The sequence below is a fragment of the Panthera pardus genome, unplaced genomic scaffold, assembly GCF_024362965.1.
Source record: "Panthera pardus isolate Hobbes unplaced genomic scaffold, ASM2436296v1 HiC_scaffold_27, whole genome shotgun sequence".
NCBI lineage: Eukaryota > Metazoa > Chordata > Mammalia > Carnivora > Felidae > Panthera > Panthera pardus.
The window spans coordinates 125,953,626-125,981,021 of NW_026526843.1; the positions used below are offsets into that span (position 1 = coordinate 125,953,626).

The 27,396-nt window shown below is 42.1% G+C and overlaps 1 protein-coding gene and 1 pseudogene across 1 annotated transcript; one reads left to right on the top strand and one right to left on the bottom strand.

Annotated features, from left to right (window-relative positions):
* On the top strand, nucleotides 1–24,649 carry LOC128773884 (probable G-protein coupled receptor 160; annotated as a pseudogene).
* LOC128772449 (ras-related protein Rab-9A-like) lies at nucleotides 13,895–15,049 on the bottom strand. Its single transcript, XM_053891921.1, is given in 2 exon segments — nucleotides 13,895–14,588; nucleotides 14,590–15,049. Coding segments are annotated over 2 exon segments (603 nt in total). The 5' UTR covers nucleotides 14,970–15,049; the 3' UTR covers nucleotides 13,895–14,365.
* Nucleotides 24,650–27,396: the final 2,747 nt, after the last annotated feature.

Consider the following 27,396-nt stretch of genomic DNA (forward strand, 5'->3'; position numbering starts at 1 on the left):
AGGATTTCCCAGAGCGTTCCCAAAGATGCTGCAGAGCACTGACGGGTCTGTAGAGGGAGCTGAGATGGTGTTTCCGTAGTCGGCTTCGCCGGGTGGGTAGGAGATGGAGCAGGTAGGGGCGGGAGCTCCAAAGGACATTTCGGGTCACGCGTGACGCGGGTCTTGGCCCAGTGTCTCCACTCCGCGGGGGGGCATCCGGGCCCGATCTGGTCAGCCCCGGGTCGGCTGAGCTTATCACAGGCCACCCGGCCAGGGCATATCGCGTTTAGGCCGGCAGGCGTCGGCCAGCTCAGGAGCTTGGCTTTGTCTTGCCTTTCACTAAATTCATTCAGCTATCCGGGTTTTGTTTTGTTGTTAACGATACGGTTGTCATTTGGAGCTAGAAAATTAATCGTGGGCACTGTCCTGTGAAAGGAAGTGTTTAGTCCTTTCACCGGCAGCCTGGTATCTCTATTTTAATTGTTAGGAATTGCTCAGTAATATTGACCCAAAGGAGTTTCTACGTGACCTCAAAGGAGCAGCCCAAGGCTCGGCTCTGGAGCGATTTGGAAGGTCTGTCTAGTCCAGAGTTAAGTACGTGGCACTCAAGTAGGGTACTGCCCTTTCCCAAACCCACAGAAGATATGGATAATTGATTACAGCTGTCTCTTCTGCTAGAGCTTTCTTGTCTCCATGTTAAATCAGCACCAGGTCCTGGCAGTCACTACTGGTTAATGAGAACCAGCTCACCAATAGTGACCCATTTGCCATCCCTAGTCGAATCTCTTTTCTTTTAGATAGCATGCATTATATTTGATGGTAAGATCCTGCTGTTTCTCACTCCCCACTCCCAGAAAGTTCTTCCCCTCCCCACCTCAGCTTAAATATCCTTAGTTCCTTCACTAGCTCTTTTTTCCAGAGCATTTCCTTCCAACACAGTTCAGAAATATTTTTATTTCTTCTTTTATTTATTTATTTATTATTTATTTACTTATTTTCTTATTTATTTATGGAGAGAGAATCCCTAGCAGGCTCCACACTGTCAGCACAGACACTGATGTGGGGCTCGAACCCATGAAACCATGAGATCATGACGTGAGCCAAAATCAAAAGTTGGAGGTTTAGCCGACTGGGCCACCTGGCAGCCTCTAAAAAATTTTTTTAATTAAAAAAATCATGCTCTTTGGGGCACCAGGGTAGCAGGTTATCATCCCAGAGTCATGAGGTGGAGCCCCACACGAGAGGTCAGGCTCTGCACAGGGCAAGTAGCCTGCTTAAGATTCTCTCTGTGCCCTTCCCCTGTGCGCAGGCACATTCTCAAAAAAAAAAAAAAAAAAAAAAAAGGTTGAAAATCATGCTCTTTGAGAAAATTGGTGTTCAGCAGATCTATGTCTTCTGTTATTATGTGCCAGGTGACCTTTCTCCCCGGTTTTTCCTGATTGTAGTGTAAGGTGGCATTTGTTTTTCTTCTTTGACACATTTCCATTCATTTTGCACTTTTGCACTTCTAATGCTAGCCTCACAGATTTGTGGTTTCATTTTTATGTTTATAAAAAAGGGTTGGGGGCCACTAACTAGGAAGGTTTAAATAATCTCTGCACCTAGTGTTGTACTTGAACTCACATCCCTGAGATCAAGAGTTGTTCACTGCTCAACCGAAGCCAGCCAGGCACCCCATTCATGCCCTAGTTCTTGCATCATGTATACACCCTCTCTCAGTTCAGGGTGGTCCAGAGCTTTTTGTTATCACTACGTTAATTTTAGTTGTCCGTCTCGAAAGCAGCTCAGGTCACCATAGCCATCAGTGACAGCTGCTGTTTTTACCCCCAGTGAGAGTCCAGTCTCTGGTCATGGAGGGTTTATTCACAAGTGCCTCAACTTCAGCTTCACACAAAGGTGCAATAATCATTTGACCAGACTTCAGTTAAGCCTCTAGGCCATGAAGTCCTCAGCACTAGAACTTTAAGAGGTTCTTTTCTGCATTGAGTCTAGTTAATCCCAGCCTGCCTCTTGTTCTTGTGTTTTAGCTTTACCTGACCCCGTCTCAGCTGTTGCCCCCATCCACGCAGTTCCCCTCTGCAGGCGTGGAGCCCTTAGTATGTGCCAGGCTCTGCTGTAAGCATGAGGGATGTGTGCTGGGAGACAAAAACAGCCTCTGTTCTCTAGATTATCATCCCCAAGTTGCCCCAAGTAGCTTCCCCTTGAGGCACCCCAGTCCACCGGTCTCCCATTCCCCTCCCTTGGGCCTTTCCCACAGTGCTTTGAAAGCTTTGTCCTGTGATAAACGAACTCCCTTTGTCCTCAGTCTCCCTATAGAGACTTTTTTGTTAGCACTTTGAGCATTTTCTTTTTTCTCATTCCTGCAGGCTTTTCAGCCTTGACATTTGTTTCCTGCTGCCAAACAAATTCTCACCATTTGAGCGGTTTAAACAACATGAATTTATTCTCTTACAGTTCCGTAGCAGCATAGAAGTCCAGCATAGGCCTCCCTAGGCTGGAATCTAGGTATCCTCAGGGCTGTGCTCCCCTCTGGAGGCTGGCAGGAAGCGTGGCTCTCTTTGTGCTTTCCAACTTCTTGAGGCCGCACGTGTTCCTTGGCTCCTGGCTCTTTCTTCCATCTTCAGCCCCGCCAGCGTGGCGTCTTCATGACCTTCCTTCTGACCTTTCTCGTGGGCCTCTCTTTTCCACTTTTAAAGATCATTGTAGTTATATTGGGTGCACCTGGCTCATCCAGAATCCTTTCCCGATCTTGAAATCAGCTGACGAGTACCCTCAGTTCCACCTGCAGCTTTCATTCCCCTCTGCCCATACATTAGCACCCACAAGTTTTTGAGATTAGGATGTGGAAACCGTGGGGCATGCTGTTCTGACTACCACCGCATGTTCAGAATTGATGTGTTGTTTCATCCCTCATTTTTCCCTTTCTTATTTCCTTTCTTGGCAAATAGACTCATCTTGATATTCTGCTTGATCATCTCAGTCAGGCATTTGGGAACATCCTTGATTCTTGCTGCTTCCTCAGTTCCCCAGTTTAATCCATTGCCAAGTTGTGTGCAGCCTTTACTCCATACCTCGAGACTAGTCGTCCTTGGAGATGCTTGAAGGGCCCCTGTTTTGGGTGATGGGAAAATCGAGCAGACACCCACACACACACAGGCAGTTGCTTTATTTGTATTACATACTGTAGTTCTAAGTAATACTTGCTTTGTGGATGGAGGGAAGGTGAAAGAGGTTGCAAAGCTTAAAAAAAGTTTCAAATCACTGTTCTAGAGCTACACTGTCCAATACAGTAGCCACTAACCACATGCAGCTATTTAAATTAATTAAATGAAGTTCCAGATTCAGTCTTGCAGACACAGTAGCCACCAGTGGCTACCACATCAGACGGTGCAGATATAGAACATCCACCCTCCCCCACCAGAAACTTGAGTGTATCAGACAGCACAGACTTCTAAAATGCATCTCCCTTTGCCTACCACCTGAACATAAGAAGCCTCAAATATTAAAGGAGTAACCTTCCAGTTTTTCCCTGTAGAATCCAGTAGTTAACAGTACTCCTTCAGCTGCTGTGAAATTCTTGGCAGTTCAAGTTCTGCCCAGCGGGACGGTTTGCGACATAACCTTTATGTGGTTATGGTTCCTTCAGTCCCCTTTCCTCACCCTTTACTGACACTCTGCAGGTATAGGAATGAGGCTTAGCTTCCTTCTACGTGTATAGTGTGCTGCTGCTGCTTAAGTGTTCATACTGAAGAAATTAAGCCCTTCCCTTGGCACACTCTAGCCGTGAAACCTATTGCAATTAATGAGATCATTGTCGACTTTGTTAACATTTCCAGCTCCCATCCCCCTGCCCCTTGAGAATTTCTTTCTTTTGAGAATCAGTGCTGATTCTCCTGGTTCTACATAGCTTTTATAGCATTACTGCTTGTGTTTGTTACTGTTACTGTTTAGGTCTTTTTGTCATCTTCCCACTAAGACTTTTTCTGTAAAGTGTCAGATGCTGTCTGTCGCACCTGTCCCACTGTGCCATTCTGTTGTCCAAAGGCAGCCTTAGACCATAATGAAAGGATGGACAAGGCTATTTGGCATGCAGGCTTCAGTGTGCCAACTCCTGCCCCATTGAAATCCCATTGACCTCAGTGTGCCAAAAGAATGTTCCATCTGCCTTGTCTTCCAGTCATGGGCCTTCCAAGTCCAGAGGTAAAAGTGCCAGCTGTGCTTTGATTTCCTTAACAAAGGTTGTGCTCATTAGGAAATATGTTTCAGATGTTCTATATGAATGAGCAGAACTCTCAGTGTGGCTCAATTAGCCCTAGGCTCTGACATTTGTCCATGAGACTCTACTCTCAGGTAACCAGATTGCTGCTCCATGTGGAGGCCGTGTCAGCACACCTCCCTGTGCATATGCTCCTCCATGTTGTTCTAGATCACATTTGCTGAGCATCTCCCATGAGCCAGACATTGTGCCCGATGCTTCACATGCATTAGGTTGTGTAATCCTCAAGGTCTGTTTAAGGGACCTATTATCGTCTGTCTCTCCCACCAGGAGGAAACGGACATTGGGAATTTAAGGACACATTATTATTATTATTTGTGGTCACATTATTAAGTGGCAGAGCTAGACCTGAACCTAGTTTTGTCTGATTCCAAAGACCCTGTGCTAAAAGTACATACAGAAATCCTTCCACCCATCTGTCCGTCTGTGCAGATTTTGGTTGTGCTAAAAGCCACAGAAGCATGGATCCTCCCCTGCAACTGCTTCCCCCCACATTCTCTTCATTTTATTTCTTCAGCAAACCTGTTAACCCTAGTTCTAAGACTTCTTAATATCTCAGATGTCTTTCTTTTTGGATTATGATTTCTTTCATCTTTTCTAGAATATAAAATTGTGTCTTCATTTCTTAATGTTTTTTTAAAGATTTTATTTTTAAGTCATCTCTATACTCAACCTGGGGCTTGAACTCACAACTGCAACATCAGGAGTTGCACACTCCATGGACTGAGCCAGCCAGGGGCCACATGTCTTCCTTTCTTCTGAATAATGCAGGAGGAGGCATATCCTAGGCTCTTGCATTTGCAGACTTAGATTTGTAGCATACATACTTCAGATAAGAGGACAAAATCACCCTTTATTCATTTCTCCCATTGTTAGTGTTAATAATACTGACTGGTCCATTCCAAGTTTGACCCACCTTACTCTGAATATTCCAAACTTTCTGGTCATGAGGATGTTGTTATGATTTTGTATTAGAGGTCTTCCAGTTTCCTTATGAAAATTCAAGTAGTGGATTCTACAGGACATATCACAGCATGTAATTTGTATAGTCAGAAAGCCAAATGTCTATGGCAGTATACTGGAAAACATGACAAGCTTAGTGTTCTCTTCTACAATGTCAGGTTTAAGTAAAAAATTGAATTTTAGACTTCTTGTTATACATTTTTGGTTTTCAGTATGAAGTACTAAAAATGTGTGTTATTTTCATTTAATTAGGAGTTTTATATTGAAGACAATGTCTGGAAGCTTTTACTTTGTAATTTTTGGCCACCATGATAATCCAGTTTTTGAAATGGAGTTTTTGTCAGCTGGAAAAGCAGAATCCAAAGTGCATATGGAAACGTAAACAATAAAGTGCATATGGAACGTAATAAAATCCAAAGTGCATACGGAACATAAACAATAAAGTGTTGTTATGCTGTTGTAATTGTAAGGGTGTGGTGTGATTTTACAGCAGGGGGGAGATCTGAACAGAGGAGGTAGCTGGAATCCATCACAGTTAAATGAGGCTTGCTCTGCAGTCCCACAGGGTGATAGAAGCCAGCAAGGGACCATCCTCTGAGTCATTTATTCACCCTTAAATCCAACACACACTTGGCACAGACTAGCAGGATGTCCTGGGTCTCTGCTAGGTCCATTAGTAATCTACATAGTAGATCCATTTACACCTGGGAGGGTTGGAGGACCTTTGCCTCTGTGTCCTCTTGCTGTCTCTGAGACTAGAGCAGTTTTCAGTGACCTTCTGCACCACCTACTGACTGGTGCCCACATGCTGTCCTCCCTGGTGATGCCACCCAACTTCCATGTTGCCAGTAATGCCTCTAAAAAACAAGCTTGGTTCAAGAGGGAACATATTGCCATTCATAGTAAACCTACAGTCTTGAGAATCCCTGTGTCCCTCTCATCTTTCTGTACTCGTCCATGTTGCTAACAAACTGCTGGCAAGTTATGCTGTGTTTCTCCCAAGTTCCAAAATAAGCTTTCATGGCCTTCAAGACAAGAATTGAATTTTGGAATGAATTGTCATGCATAATGTCCAGTGTATGATGCTTTTTTAACTATTTAAATCTTGCCACTAAAATATGTAGAAATTTGTGTTCTCTGTCAGGTGGTTTGTTGCCCCACTATTTTTCCCACATCCATATGAGTGCACTGCTCATTACAACTTCCTGTTGAAGTGTCTCTGTAGCAATGGTTGCCGTGTGGCACTCGGCTGCTTATATAGTTTTGTGGCCTTGTTGGTAGGCAGAGCATTTTTCTTTTACATTTTTCTTCTAGTCTCGTGATTGATCATCCATGTAAAGTGACGGAAAACACATCTGTAAGCCAGGCACAAAATAATCTCTTTCTCTAAGGAGTAAATTCGCTTCATCATGGTGATATACTGAGCTGTGCGACAGGGGGAGGGGGGGATTCCAAGGCAACTGGCAGCCCTCCCCCAGCCCAGTCGCAGGAACAGTGTCCACAGCAAGCAGGTAATATTAGGTTGCCTCTCCCAGGTCCCACGTAACAGAGCACCACAAACCAGGTGGCCTAGAGTAACAGAAGCTCATGGCCTCACTGGTCTGGAGGCTAGAAGTCTGAGAACAAGGTGTAGGCATGGCCAGCGCCCTCTCAACGTGCTAGGAAAGATCTGTTCCAGGCCTCTCTCCTAGCTTCTGGTAGCTCCTTGGCTTGTAGCAGCAGAACTCTTGTCTTCACATGGCCTTCTCCCTAGGTGCTTGTCTATCTCTAAACCCCCTGAGCTGTCTCTAACCCCACCCCACCCTCCCCACCCCCCACTGACCACATCTGCAGTGACTGACTTTCCAAATATGGCCCACATTCTGAGGTACTGGGGGTGGGGAGGTTAGGACTTCAGCATAAGAATTCAGTTCATCTCATAACAGAAATGTTCTTCGAAAAATCTTTTTGGAAATAGAGAATTTCACAGGAGTAAAACTATTCCAGGTTGAGAATTCCCACTCTGCACCATGGTGGGACAGTACCACCTCCTCTGGTGATGCCCACAAAAAGGACACTCCACTCTGACAGGACTGTATTCTGCTGCTGAGACAGGTGACTGCTCGCAGCCAGGATTGAGCATGGCCTCCTGCCTCTCCCAGGTCCCTTGTCAGGTGAGCTCCATTCACCTGAAAGAGGCCTGTGCTAGGCCTTCAAGAGTGCCACCTCAGCTGTCTCGTGTTCCAGTGCAGCCCTATGTCCCCCAACCCCAGCTGGCCCTGAGACCCATGCCAAGGTCACTTCTCTGTAGCTCTCCTTCACCTCTTCAGCTCCAGCCTACCTAAACTGCTGTTCTTCATCCATAAAAGACACTTAGGTATTTTTTCATGTCTTCTCTAAAAACATGAATGTCTTTAAAATAGAATCTTTTTTGGGGCGCCTGGGTGGCTTGATCGGTTAAGCGTCCGACTTCGGCTCAGGTCATGATCTCACGGTCCGTGAGTTCAAGCCCCGCGTCGGGCTCTGGGCTGAAAGCTCAGAGCCTGGAGCCTGTTTCAGATTCTGTGTCTCCCTCTCTCTCTGTCCCTTCCCTGTTCATGCTCTGTCTCTGTCTCAAAAATAAATAAACGTTAAAAATTTTAAAAAATAAAATAAAATAAAATAAAATAGAATCTTTTTTTTTTAACTGACTCTTTCTTCACATTCTTCAGTGGTTACTGAATTTGGTAACTTCCTTCTTGCGAAATTAAAAACTTAATCTGTATAGTTTGTTGAGTACATTTTATTTATTAGTTGGCTGTTTCATTTGTTAATTTTTAGATACCAAGTTAAATATCAGATTGTGATGTGAAAACACTTAAGATCTTTTGTAAATCCCATGACAGAAATAAATGAAGTAAAAGCAGAAAATGCACCCCACCTGCCCCTCAGAAAACTGTGCGTAGAATTTACACAATGAAATGGTGGCGTTCTCAATGCTGTCTGGAAATGTTAATATGCTACTATTCACACTGTCATCTAGGATGATCATCGTCACCTGGACCAGTTCATAGCTCCTGCTGCTCTTGACCTCATAGACAAGAACATGTGGCTGTCGAACAACATGTACTTGAAAACTGGACAAGTTCAATGAGTGGTTTATTTCAACTTTTGTTACTGCAGATCATATCCTTACTTTTTTAACGAAGATCTCTGAAGGTTGGGGTAACAAACCTGAACAACATGGGACCTAGATTCCAGACTATGAGTCTGGGGACTTCAGAGTGTCAGGTGGAAATTGCCATTTAGGGAGTTACTTTTATTTTTTTTTTACCAGGAAAAAACCCGACATTTGTGTAATGGATAATTTTAAAACCAAGTCTCCTATAAAACTGAGATTAATCTGAACCAAAAGGTTGATTTTACTTTATTTTGTAGTTATTTTCTAATTTTAAAAATTTATGTTTTCTTTAAGATAAAACTAACCTAACTTCAGACCCAAGTTATTATTTTTCCATCACAAAATACAATGCATGTGACTAAGTGGAAGGATATCCTATCAGCTGAGTATTTTTTATTTCTAAGATTATTAATTATGGTATGTTCTATTACTTTTCAAATCTGATTGTAGAAAGGGATTGCAACGGTGACTGGAAACTGGCCTTTTGCGGTACCTCCTTGACATAATGTGGTTTTCATCTCAGACTAGCTCTGCCCCTGTCAGAGGTAGTCCTGGTAACTTCCCCATCGAGCACATCTTCCCTGACAGGCTAATATGTACAGGAGAGGACTTGTTATTTTTAAATTGGTTTCATTTTCCCCCTTTTGGCACATAGTGTTGATTTCATTAGAGAACCCTAAAAAGAGAAGAAAGCAGGTTACATAGGGAAATTTATTCATAATTTTAATCTAAAATGTTCTCCATCTTCTTTACAAGTAAGTTACAATGCAATGACTATAGATCATAAACTGTTGGAAAGTTTACCAAACAGTCGCTCAAGGAGAGTGATGCCACTTGTATTTCTTGAGCCTTAATTAAAAAAAATAAAATACTAATAAGACGTTGGTGGTTAAACTGCACTGCTACCAGTATGTTCCTAGTAATTTAAATGTTCTATACTTCAACAGGATTTTTTTGCATATTAGCACCATTAATATTCCTAGTCAGAAATAGCAAATAAGAATATTTAGCCCTCTTAATAAAGATGGACAACATCAAGTGAATTAAGCTATAAAAACTGGTTAACTCCTTTTCCTTATTAGTGATTCCATTTAACAATTTTTTCACCTATATTATGATATACTCATTACACTCTTTGAGAAACTGATCACTTAGCCACGTGTCAAAGTTTTGAAAACTGATGGTTAAAAAAATTACTGCATAAGAGTAACCTAATAGCATTGTGGTATAACTTCTTTTTTTTTAACTGTGAGCATATGGTAGATTTTAGTTTCATGGCCAAAGGGCCTTACTGATTAATCCATATATTTATAATGAATGTGAGAAGATCAGTATTTCAGACGCAGGGTGAATCCTGAAAGTTTGTTTAGGTTATATAGGCAACACTTATCGTACCACCGTTAGCTTGCCATAATTACTTCTCAAAACTAAAACCCAAAGACAAAAATTTCCTCAAGGGCACGTTACTGTTTAACAATGGAACATTTTCATGCAGCTTAAAAACGTGATCTTTAGACTTTTGTTTTGGATGTCTTTGATGATTTAATATAAAACATTAAAATGATTTCCTTCTAGAGATTGATGATTCATCAGACTTTTTACTTTGACAAGCTTAACAATACCTTCTTTCCTAGTTCACAATGAATCCATCTTTTGAAACCCATTTTCCTATTTAATCAAGTGCATTTGACAGAAAAGTTCAGTTTCTTGGGAAGAAACACCTTTTAACTTGAGTTAAAAATTTTTAACTTGAGAAAAATTTGGATATAAACAATGTCAGTACAATAGGGTATTCTCAGCAATGTGAACATTATAAGTAACTTGAGTGAATAGCCTGGGAAAGTTTTACCTGTAGCCTAAATTTATGTAAACCTAATGAAATTCCTTAATATTTCAAAACAGAGCATTCAGTTTCTTATGATTATCAATAGATCAGTATTTGCTTGTGAGCAGTGTTATTTATACACTTCCTATAACCTTGAAAATATCTTTATTCTAAAAATTAAGAATGAGCTTTTGACTTTACTCATTCAGATAACTTGACTTTGATGTCACAATCCTGAACCAAATGTCGTTCTCAAGATTTGGTAGACACATTTAAAACTCAGTTTCTGCAGTAGGGAATGAAGTTGACAGCCCACGTATGTGGGCTTTAATACATCTAGAGATGTTGTTATGAAACCACATAGGTAGCATGCATAGCACTGCCCAGGAAGCTGAAGCAAACAATTTTTACAGTGCCAGATGCCACATGCCTGCCTCAGTCAAAGACTGGGAATAGTGATTGTGCTATAAATCCAGAAGCCTGGGTCCAGGTCTGTAAATTGGGAGGCCAGGATCAAAGGGACAGGTTATGTTCCTATATTGCCTTTCCCTCAGACAGTAAACTAACAAGTGAACTGGTTGATAGACTAGTAAGAAATTGTGATTGTCAAATTGTTAACAAACAAAAGTTTGTATTACATTAATGTTTGTGTTCTTTACTTTTTAGGCTGTACACCAAGGGGGAGGGGAGGGCTATGCTGTGATAAGTGGGATCTTACTGTAAACTGGTAAGTGTCCACTCAAATACAAATACTGTAACCACATCTGTTCTGTCCAGATTGTGAACACCTACAGAATATTGTTCCATCATGAGTACATGGGCAAGTACTTCTGTTTGGTCTCATATCCTTGTGTGAAGCTGGTACCATGATTTTTTACCCCATCTTTTTATTTGGTTTCTTAAGTAAAGATGTTTGTCCAAGAGTGTGGAGTCTTGTAAGCGCTATTTACCCTGCCACTGCTACTGTTTTGGTCCTCTTTCCCCTAGTGAAAGTTTACAAACTATCTTACCCATTTTATAGAACTCAGATTGCGTCTTTCTGTCAGGTTTAGTTCCTCCTCCAAGTTGTCACATGTCAGCATTGTGCTTCGTCAGCCAGCCCCCGGATCCCTTTAAGTCGCGGTGTTAAACTGAATTACTCTCCCTTCCCACCTGTCTTTACACCCTGTAGGTCTGTTCCCTTGCCCATTTTTTGCTTCCCAGCTCTAGACTCTGACCAACTAATCCCTGAATATTCAGCTGAAAAAAAGGTTACTGAAAAGCTGCTTAGTTTTTAAAACACCAGCAAAGTATTAGTTAAATCTGTACAAACATCAAAACTATACGCTATGTAAACACCTACACGTATATATGAGTGTTATGGGTTGAATTGTGTCCCCCTCAAAATAAATGTGTTGTGACAGAAATCCCTCAGAATGTGACCGTATTTGGAGACGGGCGATTAAAGAGGCAATTAAGTTAAAATGAGCCCATTAGGGTGGGCCCTAAATCCAATCTGACTCGGGTCCTTGTAAGAGAGGGAAACTTGGACAGAGAGATATGGGGTAGGGAGGGAAGGGTACTGAGCACAGAGGAAGGTTATCTGTAAACCAGAGACTCTAGGAGAAACTAAACCTACCAATACCATGATCTTGGACTTGAAGCTCCCAGAACTGTGAGAAAAATTCCCATTGTTTAGGCCACCCAGGATGCATTTTGTTATGGCAGCCCCAGCAAACTAATACAATATGCTTTTCTTATATACTAAGTATCAAGCTTGATACCCAAGAAACTGACACATGCCACCTCCAAGGACAGGAACTGGGTGGCAAGGTTAGAGATTTTTGTCCCTTATGCCTTGTGATTTTGAAACCATTATGCCTTATGATTTTGAAACATGTGACTCATCTATTCAAAAAATGAACAAGGGGTCCCTGGCAGGCTTAGTTGGTAGAGCATGTGACTCTTGATCTTGGGGTTCTAAGTTCAAGACCCACACTGGGTGTAGAGATCGGTTAAAAATAAAATCTTTTTAAAAATGAAGAAAAAACTTACTCCTAATACCCACTGTTGAACAAGGTATATGAAACTGGCACTTTCATATGCTGCTACTAGATATCCATCAATAGAGAATGGTTTGAATAAACTCTTAAATATCTGTACAGTTGATAAATGAGCTAGATATACTATAATGGAAATATGTCCACATATATTGAGAGAAAGCAGCGAATCACAAAACCATGGGTTTTAACTGAGAAAAAAAGCAAATCCCCTAGACAAAAAACAAAAGGAAGAATATATCATATACAGTAATTTGTTAATGGTGGATTTCTTTTTTTTTTCCTTTTTTTTTATGGAGGATTAATTTTGGGAGGGGGGAATTTTTTTTTAAGAGCACTTTTTTTTTAATGTTTATTTGTTTTTGAGAGAGGCAGAGTGTGAGCAGGGGAGGGACAGAAAGAGAATGGGACACAGAATCCAAAGCTCTCTCCAGACTCCGAGCTGTCAGCACAGAGGCCAACGTGGGGTTCGAACTCATGAACCATGAATTCATGACCTTAGCCTAAATCAGGGCGCTTAACAGACTGGGCCATCTAGGCACCGGGAGGGGAGGGGGGGGGCATTTTTTATAAGTAAAAAAAACTACAACTGTCTCTTAGCTGAGAAAATGGAGAGATTTAATCCTCTCAAATTCAAAATCTTAAAATGTTTTGCTTAGAGCCAATTTGTTAGGAAATTAGATTTTCAAAAGCTTAGCTTACTGAATGATGATGGCTCCCAATGAGTAGCGCACGACAGCCCTGCCCGGGCAGGTCCCCTGATGACCCCCAGCAGGTGAGCTGGCCTCCGGAAGACGGCAGAGGCACAAACGGCGCAGCATATGAACTCTATCCACGAAGACTGAGAGCTGCTCGATCAGTTAAGTCCAAGGATGAAAAAATCTCCTTGAGAGCAAATCCCTACACAACGTTCAGTGATGGAGAAGGCACTGAGAGGCTAAGAGAAAAATTACCAGGTGTACTCACAACTGCAAAGAAAAGATCTTTCCCCTCCCCGGCCATTCCCGAAACCAGCCAGGGCGCTCCGGGTGGTAGTCTGACATAAAGGCGGGAACCAATCAAGTTCTGCTGAATGGTTTGAAATAAAGGCGAACCAATCAAGTTCTGCTGAGCGTTCAAATTTAAATGTCAACCTATAACAACTCTGTAATCTCAAAAAGATCCCTAACTTGTTTGTGCCTGTCTATAAAAGAAGCTGTAAGATCCTTGCTCGGGGCCTCTTGCCTCACCAGCAACGAGTACGTGGAGGACCGGGTTCGAACCTGCAATAAACGACCCTTGCCACTTGGCTTTGGCTCTGGACTCTGGTGGTTTGTTTTCGGGGGTCTCTCGAATCGGGGCATATCAGCACTAAATACGCGACCAAACAAAAGATGTCTTCATTTACCCTCACACAAAGGACAAACAAGCCTTAGGATTTCCTCCAAGAGTGACAAAGTGCGCTTCTGTGTTGGGGTGGGGTTGGGGGCTCACATGTGGCACGCAAATGACGAGTGGTTGGTTACCAGTGAGCCCGACTGTGATGTGGAGAAGGAACATGTGAAACACTTAACCATTACTGTGCTAGATGTTAACTGACGTGCATTTAAATAAAATTTAAAAAATAATAAAAATATGAACACCTCAGTGATTTTAAAGAGAATGAAGAAGTCATGAAATAACTGCAACGCAAATGCATTTGATTTTCATCTTTAATACTGAACATTATTGCTTTAGGGAATATTTCTGCCTCAACCAGGAATTGACTGCTAATTACATAAAATATACACATAAAAAAGTAGTTCTCCATTTTCCCAGGGGGGGAAAAAACACCAGTAACTTCTAGAATATTCAAGTGTTTTGTTGTAATCATAATTAAAGTCTCGATCATCTCATTTATTTGCTCTGTAACTTACGTATTTAAATTAAACGTTATTAGACAACCATTACCAATTACAAGTGTAAGGTGCCACTACTGAGTAAATTGATTCTTCCAGGAGTGGATGGATCGATCCCTCCTCCCACCCACTAACGAAGCAGCAACATGGTTAGTTTAATTTTGTAAGTGGATTGTCCGTTGCTGCGAACGCTAATTCTCATCCCCAGCCCGTGTTTTCGTGTAGGTGAGGGAGTTGGTTACACCGCACCAGTGACCTCCCTAACGATCAACAGCAGGACAAGCTAGGCTTGGGCTTGCGGTGCAGACTGACGGTGTCAGTCTGGATCAGGTGGTCTGACCTATCCTCAATGGCAAGCACTCTTCGAACTGCTTCCTCAAAGGCTGCCGCGACATTCGTGGCATCTTTTGCACTTGTTTCAAAGTAAGGATCGTCGCCGTTGTCCTTGCACCAGGCTTGGGCTTCCTCGGTGGACACCTGCCGTTCGCTTGTCAATCTTGTTACCCAAAATCACAAAAGGAAAGCTTTCGGGCTCTTTCACGTCTGCGTAGTAGATGACTACTTTCTTCCAGTTACTCAAGTTCTGGAAGCTTTGAGAATCATCCACACTAAAAGTGAGCAGGCAACAGTCAGAACCTCGGTAAAACGGCGTCCTCGGGCTTCTGAATCTCTCTTGACCGGCCGTGTCCCAAATCTGCATGGGAACAAAATGTCCATCCACCTCCAAATCTTTATTTAAAAATTCCACGCCTATTGTATGGAAGAGCTGGGTATCAAATTTATTGGTCACATATCTGTTCACCAGAGAGCTCTTCCCAACTCCACCATCTCCAAGGGTAATCACTTGAAAAAGCAACGATTTTCCTGCCATTATGACTCTCAAGATCTTTGACTTCAGAACCCTGTAAAATAAAAAGGCACCATTACATTCCTTCCGACCTGCACGTTGCCACGCACAAGCGGACAGATGTCTGCATGAGGGAAACTGAACGCAGAGTCCCCACTCCTTTCTGCACAGAAAGTCATCGGGTAGCAAGAGCGGTCACTACTGAGTGCTCAAGTGCGTACCAGGCACAGCCCTACTGCTGCTCCCTAAGGCAGTGAGGGCTTGTTCTTCCCCAGCCCCTTAGGTCACAGTTGACAGAGGCAAACACTCGAAGCCACTGTCACCCCAAAGACCTTGCTCTCAACCATTCCCCACTCCTCACTTTAAGCCCTGCCACCGCGTGTTAGATGCAGGAGACCGAAGCAGGCAGGTGTCTGTAATAATTTCAAACACCCCTTTACTGGCACAGTGACAGTTTTGCTGATGGCTTTCATCTTGTGCCAGGAGTTTCCTCAATAACCTTTCCTTTCTCTCTTCCACTGCTATAACCATAGGAACTGGTAATCAGGAAACAAGAGACAGAAGCAGATGATGCTGCTGTGAACAAAAATAAGCCAATGACTGAGTAAATGGACTCCATTGTCTTCATTGGGAATGCTAAAATTGTCAGCAGGACTTTTTTTTTTAAGTTTTTTATTTTGAGAGAGATAGAGACATTGCAAGTTGGGGAAGGGCGGGAGGGGGGCGGGGGTGAGAGAGAGAGAATCCTTGCCAGCCAAGAGCCTGACACCAGGCTTGAACTCATGAAACTGTAAGATCATGACCTGAGTCGAAACCAAGAGTTGGACCCTTAATGACTGAGCCACTCAGGTGCCACCAGCAATGGAATTTTTTTTGGAGACAGACAGAGAGAGAGAGAGAGAACTTCATATGAGCAGGGAACAGGTCCTCCAGAGCGGAGCTCCAGGTCAAGCTGACTGGGGCCCCAGATCACCCCGGCGCGGGGCGGGGGGAGGGTTGCACAAGGACACACAACTGCCAGAGTCCAGCTCCAGCAGGTCCAGGGGTTCCTGAAGGATGAATGGCGTCGGGGAAAAAGTGAAAAAAAACTAAAAATAAAACAAAAATAAAAATGAACACAGACAACAGCAGTGTGTTGAACTGCCTGCTTTATTGTGGCAAACATGGCATTATATATTTGTTAGCAATTTCCTTGTAGTGTACATCATCTATGTTTTCTGGCATTACCTAATTCCAAAAATGTTCCTATGTGTAATCACCCTTTAAGAAAAACATGGTTTTTTTTCTCATAACATTCCCTCCTGCCCTTTGCTTATTGATTAATTTCTTACATTATTTTCATTATGTATCTATGTTTATCTATAATCTATAAAGCATTTGCTTTGCTGTTTTCATGAAAGGTCACCTATCTATCAACACCTGAAGTGGAACAGTTACAGGGACATGACCTCTTAGTTGTTTCTCTGAACGACTTGTGGCTTGAGAACAAAAGGGCTCACCTCAGTGGGAGGTGCCAGGAGGGGGCCAAGAGGGCCTTAGGAACCCATGCCTTATGCATTCTTAGAGAAACAATGCACCTAGGAACTAATGAACCATTCTGTACCTTAAACGACTAGGTTCAATCATCATCTGGAATGCCTCCTGGAGGCCAAGTGGGCCCAGGGGTTGGAGTAACTTGTGCCCATAGATACACTCCTTAGTTACCAGAGTGGGGCTTTCAAATCCATTTGTTCCTTCCTTGCCTGAGAAATATATGAAGATATCCTTCCATTACGTAGAGGAGCCTTTATAGGGGGTGGCAAGGGCTAAATGTAGGGCCGCACAATTTTCTTGTGGAAACTTATTTTCTTTCCCCAACAGTTCTTTCCCACAGGGCCTGTCATGGGCAATTTCCCAACAGACAATTCCCCAGGTACTTTTATTAAGGCCAAATTACCTAAAAGCAGGAGTACAGGAAGCTTCACTGTTGGTGGGCTGCCCTGCAGTCACCAATCCGTCCACTACCTGGGCCCTGCCATCAGGCTGGTTGGATAGCTTGGATTCTGGCACACAACAGTGGGCACGAACTCACCCAGAGCTTCAGAGGCATTCACTAGAAGTGGGGCACCAGCCATGTGGATCAGGACTTGAGTTCCCCCTGGTGTGGGGCAAGGTCTCACTGAGAAGGGAAGCAGGTCATCAGAGAGGGGCACGGGGTTAGCTGGAGTGGGCTTACCGATCCCCTGGAGCAGGGCTTGAACTCACCAGGAGCAGGACTCCATGTCCCTTGGAACATAACTTGAGCTACCTGCAGAGGGACACGAGGTCACAGCAAGCGCCACTCGAAGGTCCCTGCAGCAGAGCACAGAATCATAAAGAGAGGGGCCCTTGGTAATGTGAAGAAGACTCAAGCTCACTTGCAGGGCACCTGGAGCTCACCTGGACAGTGGCCCTCGCTCACAGAGAAAGGGACACGTGCTCAGCAGAAGTGGGGCTGGGGCAAAACCCGAGTGGGGTCTGAGGCCACATAGAGAGTGAGACAAGCTCACCAAGACAGAGTCTTGAGATCACCTGGCATGAGGTCACCCAGAGCATAACACAGGCTCATCAAAACTGGGCTCACACTCACCTGGGGATGGCTACCTCTCACTCTGAGAAAGGCTTTAGTACACCCAAAGTGTGGCATGAGCTCACCAGGTGTGGGGGTCAAGGTCACCCAGAGCAGGGAAGAAGGCATATCAAGCCGAGCTCATTTCAATTGGAGACAGGCACAAGGTCACCCAGAACATGGGCTGAACTCAAGCGTGGCTCGAGTGCACCTGGAGTGAAGCACGAGGTCATGTGGAGCTAAAAACAAGTTCACTGGGAGTGGGATTCAAGGTCACCCCAAACTAGGCTTTGCTCAACTGCAGTGGGACACAAGATTATTCATTAGGAGCCGAGCTAGAGATCACCCAGTATTGGTCTGGAGGTTCTGCTGAGTGGGGCACAAGGTCACACAGAAGAGGGCACGTGCTCACGAGAAGTGGGACTGGTGCAAAATCTGAGCAGCGCCTGAGGTCACCTGGAGCAAGACAAACTCACCAGAGAAGGTCTCGTGCTCAACTGGAGAGGGGCTCCAGGTCACTGGGAAAAGTATCCATGCTTAAGCAAAAAGGGGCTTGAGATTGCCCAGAGTGGAGCATGTTGACACCCCGAGCGGGGCTGGTGCTCTGGTGCTCACCTGGAGTGGAGCATGAACTCACCCTAAGTGGAGCTCATGGTCACCCGGAGGGTGGTATGAGGTCACACGGAGCAAGGTCTGTATTTCGCCAGAGGGCTGCTGGAGCTCACTCAGAATGGGGATTGAGCTCATCCAGAGCAGGACTCAAGCCCACCAGGAGCAGGACTCATGCTCACTGGGAGCGGGACTTGAGCTCAAAAGACAATGAATCAAAGGACATGAGTTCAAACATACCAGGGCATGAGGTCTCCTGAACCAGGGCTCATATTTAGCTTTTGTAGGCCCACTCTAACTCAGTGTGGGGCTCATGCCCACCCATAACTGGGCTTGTGCTTACCCTGAGAGGGGTTTGTGCTCACCCTGAGCAGGTCACAAGTTTAACTGGACCAGGATAGAAGTCACCCAGAGCAGGTTTATCGGTGACCCAGAGCAGGGCACAAGGTCACACAATGTAGGGCATGAGCTCACAAGCAGTGGGGCATGACTCAACCGGAGTAGAGCAGAAACTTACCTTAATGGAGTCTGAGCTCATACAGAGCAGGTTATGAGCTCACCTGAATTAGGACACCAGCCCATTAGATATGGGACTTCAGGTTATTTGGAATAGTGCTTCAGCTCACCTGCAGCTGGGCTTGAGGTCACCTAGAGCAGGGCACAAGGTCACTGAGAACAGCACAGGAACTTACCTGCAGCAGAACTTGTGTTCACCCAGAGCGGGGCTCGAGGTCACTAGGAGCAGGGCACGAGGTCACATGCAGCAGGGCACAAGATCACATAGAGCAGGGCTTGTGTTTACCAGGAGTGAGCTAGAGATCATTCAGAGCAAGACTGAAGCTCACCCCAGATCAGGGCTTGAGTTCACCCAGAGCAGGTTTGAAGTCACCCAGAGTGTAGCTCAAGGGCTGGTACTCACACAGAGCAGGCTCATGCTAACCTGGAGCAGGGTTCATGCTCACACAAAGTGGGAATAGACCTCAACCAATGAGCGACTCAAACTCACAAACCGTGAGATCATACCTGAGTCAAAGTCAGATGCTTAAACAATTGAGCCTCAGATTTCATATTAAAAGTATCAATTTCTAAAAAAAATTTTCCTAGTCCAAATCATTAAAATTCCATTTTAAAGAATCTCAACTCTAAGAAGTACCATATGAGTTGTCTTCCCTTCTCTCTTGGTAAATATGAAGAGGGGGCATTTAGCAGACATTAATGCCAAGTACTTAATCTTTGAAAACCCTACAATGTTTACATTTGATATCTTAACTTACATAGATTTAAGTTATATACGTCTGATATCTGAGACAAAAATACAGATTTACTAATCTTGTACCTTACATTTCCTTTTGCATATCTTCAGCTGAAAATTCAAGAGTGGTAATTTCCGTTTATTAACAGCAACAAAAATGAAAACTGAAAAAAATGTTTATTACTCAGAGTTGGTATACTAATTTTTATATAAATGATTCTTAATGTAGTAGTGTTTAAAGTACTGTTCTTAAAATGACTTAGTTGGTGAAATGTTATCAATTATGAAAAAATAAAATATAATTAAAAAATAGATATACTCTATCTCTAAATTCAACAACTGTGCATATCTTGCTGTCTCTGGGTTAACTCAATGTATAACTATATAATTATTGTGTGTAGAGTCTTTAGAAAATTCCTAAATTATTGTATAAAGACAACCCCTTATCTCTTAAGATTAAGGATATTGTCCCATATGTGCAAAAGACAGCTCCTCAGGATATATAATTTTCACAAAGAGAGTTCTCCAGCTAAGGAACATTTTGTGTAAGGTTCTATATGTGTTTTACACAAAGAGTTACAGATCATCATGATGAAAGACATTCCAGAAAGTTACAGACTTTATCTTAAGCTTTTACTATGTGCAAGCCTGTATGGCTTTAGTTTCATAGGAATTTAGGGAGGCTTATTTCATGTTTGAAAAAACATTTTTTTTTTAGGTTATTTGTCCATGAGGCAGATGTATAATTTATACTCGAGGCAGAAACAAAGCCCATGCTTTGAAGTTTGGCCAAGTCATTCTGAACATGGTAAATGTTAAAGTATGGATTCGTTGAGAGCCCATGAACGGGGCCCACAATCATTAAAAGTTGGAGATTTTATTTATTAGCCTTCATCATCTAAATTCTCAGAAAATACAGTTAAAATATATGTTGTTATTCATTTGGATAAATGTCTTAAATTTTCATCTACCATCTTATAGACAAACTTTGACTTCTCTACTTCTTATATATTTGCTAGAAATCTAAATAAGCCTCATCAAAGAAAAATTATTTTATTTTTTAAATAAATTTATTGTCAGATTGGCTTACAGAAAACACCCAGTGCTGATCCCAACAAGTGCATTCCTCAGTGCCCATCACCCATTTCCCCCTCTTCCCCATCCTCCCATCAACCCTGTTTGTTCTCTGTATTTGTCTCTTATGGTGTGCCTCCCTCCCTCTCTGTTTGCAACTATTTTTTCCCCTTTCCTTCCCCCACGGTCTTCCAGTTCCATCCATGTTGTTGCACATGGCATGATTCCATTCTCTCTTTGCCAGGTAGTATTCCATTGTGTGTACACACACACACACACACACACACACACACACACACACACACACACACACCACATCTTCCTTATCCATTCATCAGCTGATGTACATTTAGGCTCTTTCCATAATTTGGCTATTGTTGAAGGTGCTGCTATAAACATTGGGGTACAAGTTTCGTTCCCCATGCATCCTATGCCCCTATGCATCACCACTCCTGTATCCCTTGGGTAAGTTCCTAGCAGTGCTATTGCTGGGTCATAGGATAGTTCTATTTTTAATTTTTTGTGGAACCTCCACGCTGTTTTCCAGAGTGGCTGCACCAGTTTGCTTTCCCATCAACAGTGCAATAAGGTTCCCATTTCTCCACATCCTCACCAGGATCTGTAGTTTCCTGATTTGTTCATTTTAGCCACTCTGACTGGTGTGAAGTGCTTATGGATAGGAAGAATAAATATTGTTAAAATGTCAATACTACCCAAAGCAATCTACGCATTCAGTGCAATCCCAATCAAAATTTCACTGGCATTCTTCTCAAAGCTAGAACGACAATCCTAAAATTTGTGTGGAAACACAAAAGACCCCAAATAGCCAAAGTAATATTGAAGAAGAAAACCCAAATGGGGGGCATCATAATCCCAGACTTTAGCTTCTACTACAAAGCTGGAATCATCAAGACAGCATGGTACTGCTGGTACTGCATGTACAGCATGGTACAGCAACAGACACACACAGACCAATGTAATAGAATAGAGAACCCAGAATTGGACCCACAAATGTATGGCCAACTAATCTTTGAAAAAGCAGGAAACAACGTCCAATGGAAAAAAGACAGTCTCTTCAGCAAATGGTGCTGGGAGAACTGGACAGCAGTATGCAGGAGAATGAAACTAGACCACTTTCCTACACCATACACAAAAATAAACTCAAAATGGATGAAAGATCTAAATGTGAGACAGGAAACCATCAAAACCCTAGAGGAGAAAGCAGGCAACAACCTCTTTGACCTCAGCCACAGTAACAGCTTGCTCAACACATCTACAAAGGCAAGAGAACTGAAAGCAAAAATGAATTTTTGGGACCTCATCAAGATTAAAATCTGCTGCATTGCAAAGGAAAACACAAAAACTAAAAGGCAACAGACAGAGTGGGAAAAGATATTTGCAAATGACATATCAGATAAAGGGTGAGCATCCAAAACCTATAAAGAACTTTATAGTAAAGGCTTTACCCACCCTTACAGCACACTCTCCTAGGGTCCATCTCATTTCATATTGAACACAGATAACCAGGAAAGACTCTGCCATTTAAAACCAATTTGTAAAGACCAGAAGAAATGGTAATGGATTCCTCAAAGAACAAAGCCAGTATATAGGCAAAAAAAAAAAAAAAAAAAAAAAGAAATCTACAAGGAACATGAAGAATAAAAAGAAATGACACAGCTAAGGGAAGAAAACACATTTCCAATATCTAACACAAGAGAAGTGGAAATATGCTAACTGCCTGATAAAGAATTCAAAATAATTATATTAAGTAGCTCAGTGTATTATAAGAAAACATAGACAACTAAATGAAACAGGAAGATAATATATAAACAAAATGAGAAGCTCAGCCAAAACAAAACAAAACAAAACGAACACACAAACAAGCACACAAAACAAACAAACAAACAAAAACAGAAATGCTGGACAAGAAGAATATAATAGTAAGTGAAAATGTCACTAGAGAGGTTCAAAACTAGATCGGTCAAGCAAAAGAAACAATCAGTGAGCTTGAGAACAGCTCACTTGAATTTATCCAGTCATCACAAGAAAAGAAAGGAAGGAAGGAAGGAAGGAAGGAAGGAAGGCAGGAAAGAAGACAAAGAGAAAGGGAAAGGGGAAGAGAAAGAGGAAGAAGAGGAACAAAGGGAGGGAGGGACGGAGGGAGGGACGGACGGAGGGAGGGAAGGGAGAGGGAGGGAGGGGGAGGAAAAGGAGAAAGGAGGGAGGGGGAGCAGGAGGGAGGAAGGAAGGAAGGAAAGGAGGGAGGAAGGAAGGGGAGACAGAAGGAGAGAGGGAGTGAGAGAGGGAGAGGAGAGAGGGAGGGAGGAAGGGAAACCAAAGGGACCTGAGGATCCCACCAAGCTAACCAAGATACACTAACCAGTATTCTGGAGTCCCTAAAGTCCCAGAAGGAGGGAGATGAGAAGGGGCAGAATATCTATATAAATAAATAATGGGGGGAAAGTTCTCAAATCTGGGGGTGCATAACTGTGAAGTCCAAAGAACCCCAAGTAGATTGAGTGTAAAAAATCTACATTGAGACATCTTATAATGAAATTATCAAAAGCCAAAGACCAAAACAAAACAAAGCAAAATAAGCAAACAAAACACCACCCCAATTTTTTAAATTACCAAGGGAAAAGCAACAATGACATAACAAAGGAGCCCCCAAAAGACTGTCAGAGGATTTCTCCGCCAGTGAAGTTGAATGTTATACCCAGAGTACTGATAAAGAATACTATAATTAATAACATTACTGTATTATCTTAATATCAAAAGTTACCTTAATATCAAACGTTACCTTGATGTAAGTGGATTAAATCCTCAAACAAAAGACATAGTGCGGTAAATCAGATTAGAAAAAAAACAAAAAGTGCTTAGGGAGTTGCCCGTCTCTCTGTGGTCCCGTGGGGCTGGGCACAGCATGTGTCTGGTCTGGCAGCCAGTGCCAGGGTCTTAGTGGGTAAGCCGAGAGTCTTGGTGCCTCAGAATTTAGTCGCATAGCAGTTGAGTATGCCTGGTACCAAAAGTAAGATAACTCAAGGCAGTAGAATTGAAATTGGAAGGTCATCAGCCACGAAAGACCTATTGGAGAAAGCATAGGATAGTAGATAAAATGAAGCAGTGTTTTATCATATGTATTTCGGCAGGCCTTCTGATATTCGACTAAAAAACATTAATTGCTCTTTCTACAGAGAATTGGTCATGCAGTATCAGTTAAATCAAGGAAGTCATCCCCTACATGGTAAGTGTCTTCTATCCTTGATTACACTTGGGAAAATATTACTAAATATCCTCACACTAGGGATGAGAAGAAAAAACACCTATCAAAATTTTATGAAGTATTTTTGCATTTCATCAGCATTCATTGATCTTTTACTAAACATTTCCAATTATATCCTTCCTACTTCAGGGATTTTGTACTTTTGGGTATTACATTTACTAAATATCACATCTGCCTATTTACTCCAATTATTTCTGTGACTTAGGGCTTTTTGCTTTATCCAGTTTTCCTGATAGCTTGTACAGATTATTATCTGAATTTCTCTAAACCCACCAAGCTTGTATTTACATGCCAAAACTATTCTATTTTACTTCTTCACAGTAATTTTAATTTGGATTTCAGTCCTTGCTTATGTTTGGGAGACCCAGCCATCTACCAGAACTGAGGGTTTATTTTAGTCAATGTCCTTTATTTACTGGTATTCAGAGTTACTGGCTGTCATCTTCCATGGTGATTATTTTATTTATGGCTTTTATAAACTTTGGTCAGAAGTGACTACATTGGTACAAGCTGTTAGGATGACTTCCTATATAAATGAGACTATCTTATATTTTCCCTTTTCATCCACTCCAGTTATACTAAAGCACTCTAAAAAAAATCCCTCTTGCCCAAGTCTGTTACCTGTTTTCTTGATAACTGGTTACCATTTGTTCTACTTCAAGTAATTTTACTCTTTTCCTTAAACTACAGATTCCAGCATATATTGAATGAACATTCCATGGTTGTACTTTGTAGACAGTTTCTTCATTGCTATGTTTATTGGTTTAATTGTCACAAGCTTAATTTAAAGACATTGTATTACCTGTGGATCCGTTTGTCAACTAGAAATGCTCCTTCATTTCACTTACAATTCATAATCTGTGCAAGCTGAGAAGCCTATATCAATAGTAATTTGTTAATTTTGTCATGTTAAAACTAACTAAAAATGACAACTACAGTCAGAATCATAATTATCAAATGAGAAAGAATGACGACTCATGACATATAAAGATTGAACTGAACTGAAGTTCCCCTCCCTAGGCCCAACTTTCATACCTTTTCAAAATTTGTTAAAAGGGGTGATGGTATTAAAAACAAAATAATTCCAGGAAAATGTTTTCTGTGCATTCAGGAACACCATGTGTTACAAATATTAATTTAACACAAAATTAAAATGACTTAAGATCTGGCTATACCAATTCCATGTTACCCAAAAAACTACTGGATGCAGATTGTTATTTAAGTCTGAGATTCATTGCCAATAATATATAAACTTAAACATTCTTATTAAATTCAAAGCAAGAAAAAAAAAACAATCAATACTAATATTCAACTATCTGCTGTCAACAAGAGACTGATTTTAGCTTTAAACAAACACATCTGAAAGTAAAGTGCTGGAAAATAATAGTCCACAAAAATATAACCGAAAAAGAGCAGGAGTGACCATTCTTACATAAAATACGTAAAAATTTGTAAAGAGAAAAAAGGTCATTAAAAATGATAAGGGGATTGATTCCTTGTGAGATTATAATTATAAATATGTATATTTCCAACACTGGAGCAACGAAATATGTAAAGCAAATAATATATCTGAAGGAAGAATTAGAAGGCAATGTAATAGTAGTAGGTATGTTAGTAGCCACTTTTTAACAATGGATAGATCATCCAGACAGCAAATAAAGACTGGACTTGAAAAACACAATAGACCAAATGGACCCAAAAGACATATGCCAAAGAGTCTGTCAAGTAGTAGCAGAATGCAGGGGTCCTGGGTGGCTCAGTTGGTTAAGCGTCTGACTTTGGCTCAGGTCATGATCTCAACGTTTGTGGGTTTGAGCCCCGTGTTGGGCTCTGTGCTGACAGCTCACAGCCTGGAGCCTGCTTTGGATTCTGTGTCTTCCTCTTTCTCTGCCCCTCCCTCGTTCACACTCTTTATCGCTCAAAAAGAAACATTTAAAAAATAGTAGCAGAATACATATTCTTCTCAATCATACACAAAACAGGTCATATGTTAGGACATAAACCAAATTTTGAAAATTTAAGAAAATTAAAGCCCATATCAAATATCTTTTTGACTGCAATGGTATGAAACTGGAAATCCATCATAATAAAACTGGAAAATTCATAAACATGTGGAAAGTAAGCAACAGATTCCTAAACAACCAATGAGTCAGTAAGAAATCAATGGGGAAAACAAAAAAGTGTCTTGAGCAAATGAAAATGAAAACACAAGAAACCAAAATTTACTGGATACAGCAAAAGCAGTATTTAGAGTAAAGCTGTACCGCTGGGAGCCTGAGACAATGGCAGAGTGTGAGGATCCTAAGCTCACCTCATCCCCCTGATACATCTAACCCAGAAAATGACTCAAAGCCCCAGAACAGTCTTTCCAGTTAATCGCAGAGGAGGCCATATCAGAAAACAGTAGGAGGGTCAGATAACCCATTAGGAACCAAATCTCTGTCAAGACTAATTGCAAATAGGGATAACAGAAGCACAGAGAAGGGAAAGGAAGGGACCTCACTCAAAGCCCCCAAGACTTGAGTAACCTGCAGTCAGAAGACCAGTACATAATATTTGGCTTTGAAAACCAGTAGGACTTAACTGCTTGAGTTTTTACAAGCAGGGTGACTTAACTCCAGATACTTTAAAACTCAGCGCACTTGGCTCTTAGAGAACTGGAGGGTGACTGGAATCCCTACCCAGGAAAAGACAGCAAAACAAACAACACTGTTGAGACACAGCACAGAAGCAGCAGTTTAAAAAGTTCCTGGGGTACGTGGGAAAATTTGTTTGCTAATCTCAGAACATGCCCCATTCCACATGCGGCCCTTCACAGTGGTGCCTGACAGCAGGCAGCCCCAAGAGTGACCACTACTCCAAAGTCACTCCTGCCTTGGGGAGAGGTAAAGCTAACCAGACATGGTTCGGTTCTATGACAGCCCCAATAGAGGACTCACAGGCAGACATCTGGTCTGACTGCCACAAAGGGAGCCACTGCATATGAGTAGGCTGAAGGCAAACACAGCTCAGCTACAGGAGTAGGGTGCATGCAACAAACACAGAAGACACCCCCTGTAGTGCCAGGGTGATCAGGGCGCATCAAACTGCAGGGCACTACAGGACCTGTTCTTCATAAGACCCCTACTTTCAAGAGTAGGAGATGGAGCTGACTTTCCTAACACAGAGAAACAGACACAAAGAGTGAGACAAAATGAGGAGACAGAGGAATATGATCCAAGTGAAACAATAGGACAAAACCATAGTAAAAGTGCTAGCTGGCCCAGAGATGAGAATATGCCTCACAGAGAATTCAAAGTAATGGTAAGAAAGATAACCAATGGATTTGAGAAAAGAGTGGAGGACACTAGTCAGAGCTCCAACAAAGAGAGAGAACATATAAAAAAAAATAAATAAATAACCAATCAGAGATAAGAACTCAGTGAAATTAAAAAAATAAATAAATAAACTAGAGGAAATCGATGGCAAATTACAGGAAGCAGAAGATGGATTCACAAGCTGAAAGACAGTAAAGCAACACAGAAAGCAACCAAGCTGGACCCAAATCAAAGACAGGAAGAAGAAGAATAGGTTAAGGGAACTCAGGGACACCATCACACGTAACAACATTTGCATTATGGGATCCCAGAAGGAAAAGAGAGAGAAA